General features: G+C 39.4%; 1 protein-coding gene across 1 annotated transcript; it reads right to left on the bottom strand.

Annotated features, from left to right (window-relative positions):
• Positions 1-12757: 12757 nt before the first annotated feature.
• LOC126195567 (piggyBac transposable element-derived protein 4-like) lies at positions 12758-13852 on the bottom strand. Its single transcript, XM_049934191.1, has one exon. It carries the CDS (start codon positions 13850-13852, stop codon positions 12758-12760), a length of 1095 nt encoding a protein of 364 aa, XP_049790148.1.
• Between the last annotated feature and the right edge of the window lie 398 nt (positions 13853-14250).

The raw sequence follows: 14250 nt of genomic DNA, 5'->3' as shown, positions 1-14250 counted from the left end.
CCGACATGAATATAAACTTCTGCCAGCAACAAAATAACAAATTTTCATACACTTAAATGATAAGTAAAACACAGTAAAATAAAACAAAATACACTTTCCTGAAAAAAATTAACTTTAAAATTCCCAGAAAAGTACTCATTATAATACAGGCATATTCAATGAATAACCAATACAAATCAACAACTAACCAAAAATATTTCAGGCGCCTGTCCATTTGCATTTATTTCACTTACTAATTTCTTTGGGGAGTGATGACATATGGGGTAGGTTTGTTAGTTACAATAAACCACTGCTCATTAACTTCATAGCAGGTAATTTCTAATTCTGTGACATAATTTTAGTAAACAGATATGATGGTAAGTAAGTGACAGAAAAAGTGGAGCAAAAGAAAACGAAAATAATGATACTTGGATTGACGAAAATTGCGTCACAAGTCAGGCAACGCCATTTACCTCTTGGTTTCTAGATCACTGGCGAGTTGAGGAATGACAATATACTCGAAGGAGAACCTCTTGTCAAAACTGTGAAATATCGTTAGATACGAATGTGGGAACCCAAATAGATGTGCTACCTGTGGCTTGACGATCATCTCTCCCCTCACCCCCAACCCACACCTCCCTGAAGAATAAATGTATTAATATCATTGTCTTAATTATTCTCATAGATAGCTAAAAATACACCTTGGATACTATATTATTTTTAATTCACTAAGGTAATGGACATCGAACGGTAGCTCCTTTAAATAAGAACCTTTATTTCACAAAACGGGAACGTATTAAGGATTCCATTTTATTACTATAAAATTTAACTCATATTCTTATTTATAACTGTACTCAAATAGGCAAACATAAATATTCCAGATCCACAAATATTTACATTTGTTAATGAAATGAATATTTTCCTTGTTTTAATTAGTGTCCATTCCTCTGCTGAGGAAGTATTTTGAGAGCCATGGCTCAGAAGAGCACAATATGTGTTTACTTTTTAATTTTTCGTTTATTTTGGTAGGAAAAACGTGTGTTTGAAATTTTCCAGTTCCATTGGATCTTTGGCGTCGTGGCGTAGGTACCAGCTTCTACATCTACATCTACATCTACAGGATTAGTCTGCAATTAACATTTAAGTGCTTGGCAGAGGGTTCATAGAACCACAATCATACTATCTCTCTACCATTCCACTCCCGAAAAGCGCGGGAAAAGCCAAAATCTAAACCTTTCTGTTCGACATCTGATTTCTCTTATTTTATTTTGATGATCATTCCTACCTATGTAGTTTGCGCTCTACAAAATATTTTCGCATTCGGAAGAGAAAGTTGGTGACTGAAATTTCGTAAATACATCTCACCGCTACGAAAAACGTCTTTACTTTAATGACTTCCATCCCAACACGCGTATCATATCTGCCACACTCTCTCCCCTATTACGTGATAATACAAAACGAGCTGCCCTTTTTTGCACCCTTTCGATGTCCTCCGTCAATCCCACCTGGTAAGGATCCCACACCGCGCAGCAATATTCTAACAGAGGACGAACGAGTGTAGTGTAAACTGTCTCTTTAGTGGACTTGTTACATCCTCTAAGTGTTCTGCCAATGAAACGCAACCTTTGGCTCGCCTTCCCCACATTATTATCTATGTGGTCTTTCCAACTGAAGTTGTTCGTAATTTTAACACCCAGGTACCTAGTTGAATTGAAAGCCTTGAGAATTGTACTATTTATCGAGTAATCGAATTCCAACGGATTTCTTTTGGAACTCATGTGGATCACCTCACACTTTTCGTTATTTAGCGTCAACTGCCACCTGGTCTTCAGGATGACCTTTCTAGACGGTAAATTACGGCATCAGCTGCGAACAACCTACGAGAACTGCTCAGATTGTCACCCACGTCATTTATATAGTTGAGGAACAGCACAGGTCTCAGGACGCTTTCCTGGGGAACACCTGATATCACTTCAATTTTACTCGATGTTTTGCCGTCTATTACTACGAACTGCGATCTTCCTGACAGGAAATCACGAATCCAGTCGCACAACTGAGACGATACCCCATAGCCACGCAGCTTGATTAGAAGTCGCTTGTGAGGAACGGTGTCAAAAGCTTCCCGGAAATCTAGAAATACGGAATCAACTGGGGATCCCCTGTCGATAGCGGCCTTACTTCGTGCGAATAAAGAGCTAGCAGCGTTGCACAAGAATGGTGTTTTCTGAAACCATGCTGAATACTTATCAATAGATCGTTCCCTTCGAGGTGATTCATAATGTTTGAATACAATATATGCTCCAAAACCCTACTGCAAACAGACGTCAATGATATAGGTCTGTAGTTCGATGGATTACTCCTACTACCCTTCTTAAACACTGGTGCGACCTGCGCAATTTTCCAATCTATAGGTACAGATCTATCGGTGAGCGAGCGGTTGTATATGATTGCTAAGTAGGGAGCTATTGTATCAGCGTATTCTGAAAGGAATCTAATCGGTATACAATCTGGACCTGACGACTTGCCCGTATCAAGCGATTTGAGTTGCTTCGCAACCCCTAAGGTATCTACTTCTAAGAAACTCATGCTAGCAGCTGTTCGTGTTTCAAGTTCTGGAATATTCCATTCGTCTTCCCTGGTGAAGGAATTTCGAAAAACTGCGTTCAATAAATCCGCTTTAAGGGCACAGTCGTCGGTAACAGTACCATCGGCACCGCACAGCGAAGGTATTGACTGCGTCTTGCCGCTTGTGTGCTGTACATACGACCAGAATTTCTTCGGATATGCTACCAAATTTCGAGACAATGTTTCGTTGTGAAACCTATTAAAGGTATCTCGCATTGAAGTCCGTGCCAAATTTCGCTCTTCTGTAAATTTTAGCCAATCTTCGGGATTTCGCGTTCTTATGAACTTCGCATGATTTTTCCGTTGCCTCTGCAACAGCGTTCGGACCTGTTATGTGTACCATGGGGGATCAGTTCCATCTATTACCAATTTATGAGGCATGAATCTCTCAATTACTGTTGCTACTATATCTTTGAATTTGAGCCACTTCTCGTCTAAATTTGCATAGTCAGTTCGGAAGGAATGGAGATTGTCTCTTAGGAAGGCTTCTAGTGACACTTTATCCGCTTTTTTAAATAAAATTATGTTGCATTTGTTTCTGGTGGATTTTGAAGAAACGGTATTGAGCCTAGCTACAACGACCTTGTGATCACTAATCCCTGTATCAGTCATGATGCTCTCTATTAGCGCTGGATTGTTTGTGGCTAAGAGGTCAAGTGTGTTTTCGCAACTATTTACAATTCGCGTGGGTTCGGGGACTAACTGCTTGAAATAATTTTCGGAGAACGCACTTAGGACAATCTCGGAAGATGTTTTCTACCTACCACCGGTTTTGAGCTTAATCAACGTGTTGCAAACTTACTACCAACCTGAAATATTTTAGATAAATATTAATTAATGATTCGTAGTTCAACGTTTTTGTAAATGTTTTGCCATAATACATGTTACTAAGAAATTAAGGTAACTTATTTTCAAAATAACTAACCCTGATATGTTCCCTTGGTCATAGGATGGTCGAGAGATATAAGAGAAGAGGCAATACACTGTGCGCTTGCTTCTCAAGTTTGCAAGAACTGTGATGTGAGCTCTGAAAGTAACTTGGTAGCTGTTTTATACTGTTATCTGGGAGGTCTCTAACCTAAACAAAGAGAATAAATACTGCGATAGTTGCTTAGAGGGGTTATTGGTAAATGGATAATTCTAATTTCTAAGTTTATAAAAAAGAGAACCTAGGTAAGTTCATTTCTTGTTTATCCTGAGTGACTTACAGGTACCTCTGCTATGCTGATATTGATGTATGTTTGATATATAGCGTTACAAATGTGTCAGTAACGTCATAGATAATCAATATTATTTTTGAGTATGTTAACATTTTGATGTTCAGCTCCGTCACCTCTACTTTCCCTGAATATTATGAGTGGGAGCAATAAGTTATGAAACAGAAGTCGTAGTTAAAGTTACACAACACAGTAAAAAGAAGTATTATGTGGGTCGCTGAATTTCGTAGGCACTGAGGAACTTTCGTAATGTAACTGTTGAGTATCCTTCTTCTGGCTGCTCTTCCGTATATCAGAGGCAGAAGGTTTCTCTTGGCAACTCAATTTACCCAAGTTTGTTTCCAGACAGTTGTTCGACTCAAAGTGACTCACATTTAACATGTGGCGTACGTCTCTTCCAGCCTCAAGAGTTTCGCGGCCGCAGAAACTTGAGACGGCTTATATTTTCATGGCTTCCCTAGGGCTATTCCTCGTGCATTTCTGACAAAACCAATTTCTGTTCCACCACGTCTGATCGCAGAACACTTTTCATTGAACTCCTTCTGCCTACGATGAAATAAACCAAAAGGTATAACCTTACATTATTTCTGTCTTCTGCTTTATAACTGTGGAACGTCTTGAAAATTTTAAAGTCTTCGAAATTTTTTGTTACTTTGTGCACACATAGTACCGGAAAGTTTTATGTACTTTCCATGTTCTACAACATATAAATTAAAAAGTCAATGAACGGTAAAGGAAAGCAGTAGTAGTATGGAAAAGTATAGCAGAATTTAAAATCAATATAAAGTCTGACATCAGAACTGACGGCGTGAAACAATTTTATTATTTCAGCTGTATAATCAAGAGTTTTTTGTCTAAGAAAAACATTTTAACCAGCGAGTATATGAATACAGACGTCAGAAAACACGTTAAAAATCGTTTGTATGGAGTAAACTGTTCAATTAAGGTGAAAGTAGGACACTGGGTAAATTGGATACGGATCGCCCTGAATTTGCTGATGTAATTATGATGGGAAATGACATGAACGAGTTAGGCAGAAAGAAAAACGGACGGGAAATCTTAAGAGAAGTCAACGAAGACAGAGGATTATTATAAGAAAAGAAAAGTGAAAAAAGTTATTGGACGTCTCATAAAAAGAACATTTTCATCATTAACGTTCAGGAACGGAAAGAGCTTGGAAGAAACAGAAGAGGACGTTCTGGGGCGAAATCGTTGGAAAACACCCAGAAGAGTGTAGGACGTAACAGTTACGTGGAACATTAACGAACAGACAATGACAATGAAGTAGTTGTATCGACAAGCCATTAGTCTTTGAAATATGTGTGTATTCAAGTGATAATTGTACTGCTACACTATATAATAATTTCCCATACTGTATTGCAATTTTATTACCGTACTATAACCATGTAGCATAAAAAGACGGTTCGTAGATTCAATGTTTATTTCATTTATCTGAAAGTATGATTAAGCTAACTTTCTACATTTAATTCACAGTCCTAAGGGATGTGAATGTTGTCACTGATCAGTTAGGTAAGTCATTATGGGCAGCCAATTTTCTTCCCAAACTCAGTACGTCACAGGATTGCTCTACAAACTTTTCCGAAACTGATGGACGACTACCACTAAAGAGCAATGGATACACAAAGTTTTAGGCGATCTCTAAGAGAATCTCATAGTTCATAGGGCCTATTATCGCAAATATCTCTCACAGGTTTATAAGCCTTATTTTGAGAAATTCCTATGAGCATCTTCACCATCAGCCCTTTGACGTTCTCTGCTGGGTGCTGGCCTCGCCCTCCAATTGCAGCCTGAAGTTATTATTATTCCGGCCATATATTTTAGTCCAGTTTGACGACGACACGAAGACCCTAATTACATCGTCAGGTTAAAATTGCATTTGGGCCGCGATCATCTACAGTGGACCGTGGATCAGTGGAAACATCCATCCTGATCGTAAGATTCATATTTCTTATTACACTAGGTTGATGATCGTGTCCGAGAACGCCTACATCCAAGTAGGCAGCTGCCTGATACATGCCCCTCCCTAAGCGCGGGGGTTGGTTTGGGCTGCATTTTACAATGGCGGACATTCAGCTGGGCTTACCGTACCGCAAGTCCTACTATGGTAGTAATCGGACGCACCATGACTATCGTGGGGCTAGGACAACATTGCGAGCCACATTCCTCCTCTCAGGCTTCAAGTTTCTTCCCACGCCGATGGCGTCTCCTAGCTGGATAACTGTCATCAGCACAAGGACAGAACCGCGCTGCTGTGAGTTGCGTGATAGTGAACTCATGCTGTTGTCTTGGCCATCGAATTCGTCTAACCCTATGGACCGCATCTGGGACGCTATCGGGTGCCTGCTCTGCGCCCAAAAACTACCTGCTGGTAATTTACTGGAATTGCGTTACCTGTGCTTCGAAATCTTACTCCACATATACGTCCGAAAACATAACAAGGACTTGTCAAAAATAGGCCACGCAATATCGATGTTGTATTGAGTTTGATAGGTGTTACCAACACGCTATTACGCAACATAACAAAATATTTTGGTTCATCGGAACACATCGCGATGGGCAGCGGCCCCGTCAATAACTTAAAAGTAGCCGGGCGCTACATTCGCTTCTAACGTAGCGTTTCCGTTAAGAGCGACGTAATGTGTTGTGTTTCTCATGAAATTTTGAATTCATTTCCGTTTTCCGTAGGATTTCATTTACGTGTATTTTGTTTACTACCTGGTGCTGTAGAAATGTTGCCGTAATTGTTAGCTTGTAGTAAATAAGGGCATATTTCAATGAACATCAGTACTCTGTTGGTCGCCCTCCGTTACAAACGTTGGTAGCACATAAAAGGAGTTGCAGATACATATGTAGGAGGCGGTATCCAGTAAAACACGATATTATACAGTATATAGATACAATCACAGTGACTGGCTGTCAGAGTGGAATCCGAGTTTTTCGCGTAACAATAACATTGGCGGAATAGCCATTTGAAAAATAATTATTATTTAATTTTGTTTTATACTCCAAGCACGTTTTAGGGGCGTAGCAATTCCTTGGTGGTTCTCGGGCAGTTAGTTAACGTAAAGTCTCTCCCTTTTCTCCATGTGTGTCCGACCCTCCCCCAACTCGTCATCAAAATGTCAGCAACACTTTACGTCTCACAACCAAGATTCAACCACCTCACTCCCGCCCTCTCACCACTCACGTCCACGTACACGCACACACACACACACACACACACACTACACAGTGACCGTGGTCACTTCCCTCCTACTGTGCTCAAAAAGGTAGAAGGTGTATATATATGCTTATAAGTGTTGTACCTGGTGTAACAAATAATACGGGAAACTGCTATTTGTCCCCATAATGTAGCTTATATAAATAAATTTTTAGCAAAATTTCAGTAAAACAGTTAACCAAATATTTTTACGAAAATCCGTAAACCGTCTCAAATTCAATCGAAATACAGTACAATTGACAACACAGAATTGTTGTTGTTGTGGTCTTCAGTCCAGAGACCGGTCTGATGCAGCTCTCCATGCTACCCTGTCCAGTGCAAGCTTCTTCATCTCCCAGTACCTACTGCAACCAACATCCTTCTGAATATGTTTAGTTTATTCATCTCTTGGACTCCCTTAACGATTTTTACCCTCCACGCTGCCCTCCAATACTAAATTGGTGATCCCTTGATGCTTCAGAATTTGTCCTGCCAAGCGATCCCTTCTTCTAGTCATGTTGCGCCTCAAAATTTCTCTTCCCCACAATTCTATTGAATTACCTCCTCATTATTTGTGTGATATACCCATCTAATCTTCAGCATTCTTCTGTAGCACAACATTACGGAAGCTCCTATTCTATTCTTGTCCAAACTATTTATTGTCCATGTTTCACTTCCATACACCGCTACACTCCATACAAATACTTTCAGGAACGACTTCCTGACACTTAAATCTATATTGATTGTTAACAAATTCCCCTTCTTCAGAAACGCTTTCCTTGCCATTGCCAGACTACATTTTATAGCCTCTCTATTTCGACCAACATCAGTTATTTTGCTCCCCAAATAGTAAAACTCCTTTACTACTTTATTGGCTCATTTCCCAATCGAATCCCCTCGGCATCACCCGATTTAATTCGACTACATTCCATTATCCTCGTTTTTCTTTTGTAGATGTTCATCTTATATCGTCCTTTCAAGGCACTGTCCATACAGTTCAGCTGCTCTTCCAGGTCCTTTGCTGTCTCTGACAAAATTACAAAGTCATCAGCGAACCTCAAGGATTTTATTTCTTCTCCCTGGATTTTAATACCTAATCCGAATTTTTCTTTTGTTTCCTTTACTGCTTGCTCAATATAAAGGTTGAATAATATCGGGGATAGGCTACAACCCCGTCTCACTCCCTTCCGAACCACTGCTTCCCTTTCATATCCCTCGACTCTTATAACTGCCATCTGGTTCCTGTACAAATTGTAAATAGCCTTTCACTCCCTGTATTTTAATCCTGCCACCTTCAGAATTTGAAAGCCAGTATTCCAGGCAAGATTGTAAAAATGTATCACCTTCAGAATTTGAAAGAGAGTATTCCAGGCAACATTGTAAAAAGGCATCTCTACGTCTACAAATGCTAGAAACGTAGGATTACCTTTCCTTAATCTACTTTCTAAGATAAGTCGTAGGGACACTATTGCCTCACGTGTTCCAACATTTCTACTGAATCCAAACTGATCTTCCCCGAGGTTGGCTTCTACCCGTCTTTCCATTCGTCTGTAAGGAATTCATGCCATTATTTTGCAGCCGTGGCTTATTAAACTGATAGTTAAGTAATTTTCTCATCTGTCAACACCTGCTGTCTTTGGGATTGGAATTATTATATTCTTCTTGAAGTCTGAGGGTATTTCACCTGTCTCATATATCTTGCTCACCAGATGGTTGAGTTTTGTCAGGGCTGGCTCTCCCAAAGCTATCAGTAGTTCTAATGGAATATTTTCTACTCCTGGGGCCTTGTTTCGACTTAGGTCTTTCAGTGCTCTGTCAAACTCTTCACGCAGTATCATATCTCCCATTTCATCTTCATCTACAACCTCTTCTATTTCCATAATATTGTCGTCAAGAACATCGACGTTGTATATACCCTCTATATACTCCTTTCCACATTTCTGCTTTCCCTTCTTTGCCAAGAACTAAGTTCCCATCTGAGCTCGTGATATTCATGCAGGTGGTTTTCTTCTCTCCAAAGGTCTCTTTAATTTTCCTGTAGGCAATATCTATCTTACCATTAGTGATACACGCCTCTACATCCTTACATTTGTCCTCTAGCCATCCCTACTTAGCCATTTTGCACTTCCTGTCGATCTCATTTTTGAGACGTTTGTATTCCTTTTTGCCTGCTTCATTTAATGCATTTTTGTATTTTCTCCTTTCATCAATTAAATTCAATATCTCTGTTGTTACCCAAGGAGGTCTAGTAGGCATCGTCCTTTCACGTATTTGATCCTCTGTTGCCTTCACTATTTCATCTCTCAAAGCTACCCATTCTTTTTCTACTGTATTTCTTTCCCCCATTCTTATATATCGTTCCCTAATACTCTCCCTGAAACTCTCTACAACGTCTGTCAGTTTATCCATGTCCCATCTTCTTAAATTCCCACCTTTTTGCAGTTTCTTCAGTTTTAATCTACAGTTCATAACCAATGGATTGTGGTCAGTGTCCAGATCCGCCCCTGGAAATGTCTTATGTTTTAAAACCTGGTTCCTAAATCGCTGTCTTACCATTATATAATCCATCTGAAACCTTATAGTATAACCAGGCTTCTTCCATGTTACAACCTTTTTTCATGATTCTTGAACCAAGTGTTAGCTATGATTAAGTTATGCTCTGTGCAAAATTCTACCAGGCGGCGTCCTCTTTCATTCCTTAGCCCCATTCCATATTCACCTACTACGTTCCCTTCTCTCCTTTTCCTACTACCGAATAACAGTCACCGATGACTATTAAATTTTCGTCACCCTTGACTATCTGAATAATTTCCTTTATGTCATCATACTTTTCATCAATCTCTTCGTTATCTGCGGAGCTAGTCGGCATACAACCTTGTACTTCTGTAGTAGGCGTGGGCTGTGTATCTATCTTGGCCGCAATAATGCATGCACTATGCTGTTTCTAGTAGCTTTCCCGCATTCCTTTATTTTATTCATTATTAAACGTACTCCTGCATTACCCCTATTTGATTTTGTAATTACAACCCTGTATTCACCCGACCAGAAGTCTTGTTCCTCCTGCCACCATACTTGACTAATTCCCACTATATCTAACGTCAACCTATCCATTTCGTTTTTCAAATTTTGTAACCCACGTGCCCGATTAAGGGATCTGACATTCCACGCTTCGACCCGTAGAACGCCAGTTTTCTTTCTCCTGATAACAACGTCCTCCTGAGTAGTCCCCGCCCGGAGATCCGAATGGGGGACTATTTTACCTCCGGTATATTTTATTCAAGAGAACTCCATCAGCATTTAACCGCACAGTAAATCTGCATGCCCTCGGGAAAAATTACACCTGCAGTTTCCCCTTGCTTTCACCCGTCCGCAGTACCAGCACAACAAGTCCGTTTTGGTTAGTGTTACAAGGCCAGATCAGTCAATCATCCAGACTGTTGCCCCTGCAACTACTGAAAAGGATGCTGCCCCTCTTCAGGAACCACACGGTTGTCTGGCCTCTCAACAAATACTCCTCTGTTGTGGATGCACCTATGGTATGGCTATCTGTATCGCTGAGACATGCAAGCCCCCCCACCAACGGCAAGGTCCATGGTTCATGGGGGGGAACACAGATCTCTAACACAATAAACTGAAGTAATACAGTACATTAAGAGAAAAGAGGACAGAAAAGTCAATCGGAAATACATAGGTACAACCATCTATCATAAAATACGAATTGCCACCCAATTTGTTTCTCTCAGTCCTCTAAATGATGGACTTACTTAGGTGGTTGTTTCGTTTTCCTATGTGGAAACTCAACCATTGATTCTCAATACTCATTATTTTGTATCTATTTTATCTTGAACTTATATTCAACGGGACAGCTGGTCTCACAACTATCTAGTGCGAAGTTGTCTCATTATTTCTAGCTTGGCAGAAGGACGCTTAGCTTTTTCACTGATATTGTCAGACACGTCAGTACGATTGCGCATATGTCAGGGTAACTTAGTAACAATGGCTAACGATCTACTAACTTCTGTCCTGTCTAATACATTAGTTGTTATCTTCTTCATCGCTGCTGCAAACGGAGGAGAAACATCGTCAGGAAATGAAATTTTAAAATCATCGTCAGAAGCTTTATATGTGATCAGAGGTTTTATTATGACTTACGACTATAGCTGCCACAATTCCTTGAGACGACTTATTTAGTTTCGAATAAGTTGTGACAATCATTGTGTAACAAAGTGTCGATTCAAACCAATATATTGCTTCTCTCAGCCTCTCATTCTCACTAAGCTCTTCAGAGGGCTGTATCTTCTGTAGTTATGTAATTTAAATTCTTGTGGAGACACTGAAGGTTACTTCGAGAAATTTTCAACATGATGCCTTGACGCTAAATATTTCTGATGCCGCTATTCCTAAGACGCTGTGGCCGCAGAAGAGAGAACAACTATTTTCTAATACTTTGCGTCAGACTACTGCAAGTTATCGTCTTAACGCCTGTCGTAACACTTGCTTTAGAGATTTCTTACAAGTTTGATTTATATTTGTCATAGCCTTTGGAACTTAACCCTTAAATGCATGATTTTTTATTTCAAGCTGTAAAAATTACCATGTTTAGTTTATAGTGCCTACATTTCGAAAAAAATATTGAAAAATTTTTTAAATTAAATTAACAAAGCACTATTGTTGAAAATCGCTTTGTAGCTGATCAGCTACATTTTGAGTTAACACCTTACGAGCCACAATAAATGTGCTTATTTTGCTCCCTCAATTTTGACCAAATCTCTCGTAATTTAATTGTTGATTATGATTAAATACTTTGTATAGGAAGGGAAAAATCCTAAAATAATAAATAGGACATTAATGTTGTAAATATTGAGCATTTATTGTATATTTTATACACTTTTATATATGAACAATAAGGTATCTAGTTCCAACAGGTTTGTACCCAAGCATGTGATAATCACTTTACATGAAAAGTTTGAAAACAGTTCTTTTGTTTGTGCAAACACAATGCAACTGCACATTTATTACACTGAACCCAGGAAAATCCCTTGCATCCTGGCATTTTGCACCTCTGTCTCACTTGCAAGTACGAAGGCAGGTGACCTACTTGATCCAGCCTTACATCTTGTGGAGGTACATGTGCTGTGGGCCCCTTTGTCTTCTTAGCTTGTATTTGGTTTTCGAGTTCATTACTTGGCCTTCCACGTTTTGCTGAAGTTTGACCTGAGCGACACAAACAGTGAGCAATTTCCATCCGAAATTCGGAGAGTTTCATAGTTCTCCTAATCCCTTTGGTTTCTGCTACTCTCCTATACAACAGCCAGGAATTGACTATTCCCATGTCCAGGAGATGGTAAAACAATCTTATATACCATTTTCGACTTTTCACAAGAATTTTATGTCGACCCATTATGCTGTCAAGAAGGTCAACACCTCCCATATGTTTATTGTAGAGCTTAATTATTTGTGGACAAGGTATTGTTATTCTTGACTTTGTTTTTTTGTCATACCTCCCTGCTTCATGAATATGCTGCTGTCCAGCAAGTGTAGAAAGCAACATCACACTCTTGTTATATTTCCACACTACATTTGATATGTCGACACCATCCACTGTTGCGACGCGCTCTACTGATGCACCTCGTGCCATTTTCTTCAGCTCAGCTTCTGAAGGGAGCTTGCAGTCTGGCACTCTGTTTCTTCTGACTGTCCCAAGTGAGTAAATTCCTTATTTATGTAACCATACAAGCAGTGGCAGACTTGTGTAATAATTGTCACAGCACAGTTTGTGGTTCATATTTCTTGGTAGTATCCTACTGAGTCGAACTACAACATTTGCACTTGCTCCCAAGTCTTCCTCCCCAGTCACTCTTTTTTCTGGTTCATTTTCATCTCCAGTGAAAATCTCAAAATCGTAGGCATAACCAGATATGCCACTAATAACAAATAATTTGTATCCATATTTATGAGGCTTGTTTGGCATGTATTGTTTCAAATAACTTCTAGCCTTTGTTGAACATATCTGTTCATCAACAGAAACACACTCCTCAACAGGTATTGTTTGAAACCGAGATCTCATCAATTCTATTATAGGTCTTATCTTGAAGAGTCTATCATGACCTTTTTCACCCCTGGGTATCATTGCACTGTTGTCACTGAAGTGAAGAAACTTACGTATTTGCTCATACTGATTCACTGTCATTGTTTTGATCAGATGAGTACCAGTAACTTCTCCCCAGTAATCCCTCGTATTAGGTACATGAACTATTGACATTACGAGACAGATGCCTATAAATTTTTTTATGTCATCACAGGATAAATCTATTGGTCTATCAGGATTACACTGCACACTGTATCTATGAGACTCTTCGACAATTAGATCAAACAATTTAGATGGAAATATATGTTTGAAGAATTGGTATGGAGTATTTAAGTTTATTACTTCTTCTGGTAACGAAGTATTGCCATGAAATTTTGACTGCAGTTCGGGAATAATCAACTGTTTATCTTTCCAAACCACACTCCTGCTGTTTTTGGTAACATTTTTGCTGCTGCATGGCAGTTTCAGAGCATTATCAGACAACTGTGACGTCGATTCCTTCATTATAACATCAGATTGTCTTGTTCCAGAAACATCTTCAGTCCTAATTACTGGTACTTGACTTTCTTCGTCACTACTGTCACTATCACAATCAACAGATTCTGGAGCAACATATGTCTCATCTTGAATGGAATCGTCAGAGAAACACTCAAGATCGTCATCACTGCTTAGTGGAATCTCTAACCATTCCATAAGCATTTCTTCTTGACTCTTTCGAGACATTTTTACGTCAGCGCCTGAAATGCAGTAAATGAAAAATGTAGCTGATAAGCAACATACACAAAAACAGGCCTCATTTCAAATCTATCGCAAAGACACTCGAATTAACTGTTTACACCATATCTACTTACGTTTTCAAAATGAAAAAGTAATTTTCAAACCCAGAAATCAGTGCACAAACACCAAAAACACACCTCAACTTTCCGCCAAAACACACACTTGGCAGTATGTCCACACAGCTCACTGTCGAACTGCTTCAGCTCGTCCTGCCATCTATGATCGCTATGAAGAACTACTAGAAACTGCAGCGGAGTGTATACACTTAGCTACATAACGAATTTGATCGAAAATGTTTCTCCATATGGAATAAATCGAAGAAATGAGGTCTGTAGCTTATCAGC

Source organism: Schistocerca nitens, chromosome 7 (assembly GCF_023898315.1).
Source record: "Schistocerca nitens isolate TAMUIC-IGC-003100 chromosome 7, iqSchNite1.1, whole genome shotgun sequence".
In the NCBI taxonomy this organism is placed as follows: Eukaryota; Metazoa; Arthropoda; class Insecta; order Orthoptera; family Acrididae; genus Schistocerca; species Schistocerca nitens.
The sequence above is the reverse complement of the archived record's forward strand: the minus strand, read 5'-3'. Positions and strand labels throughout refer to the sequence as shown.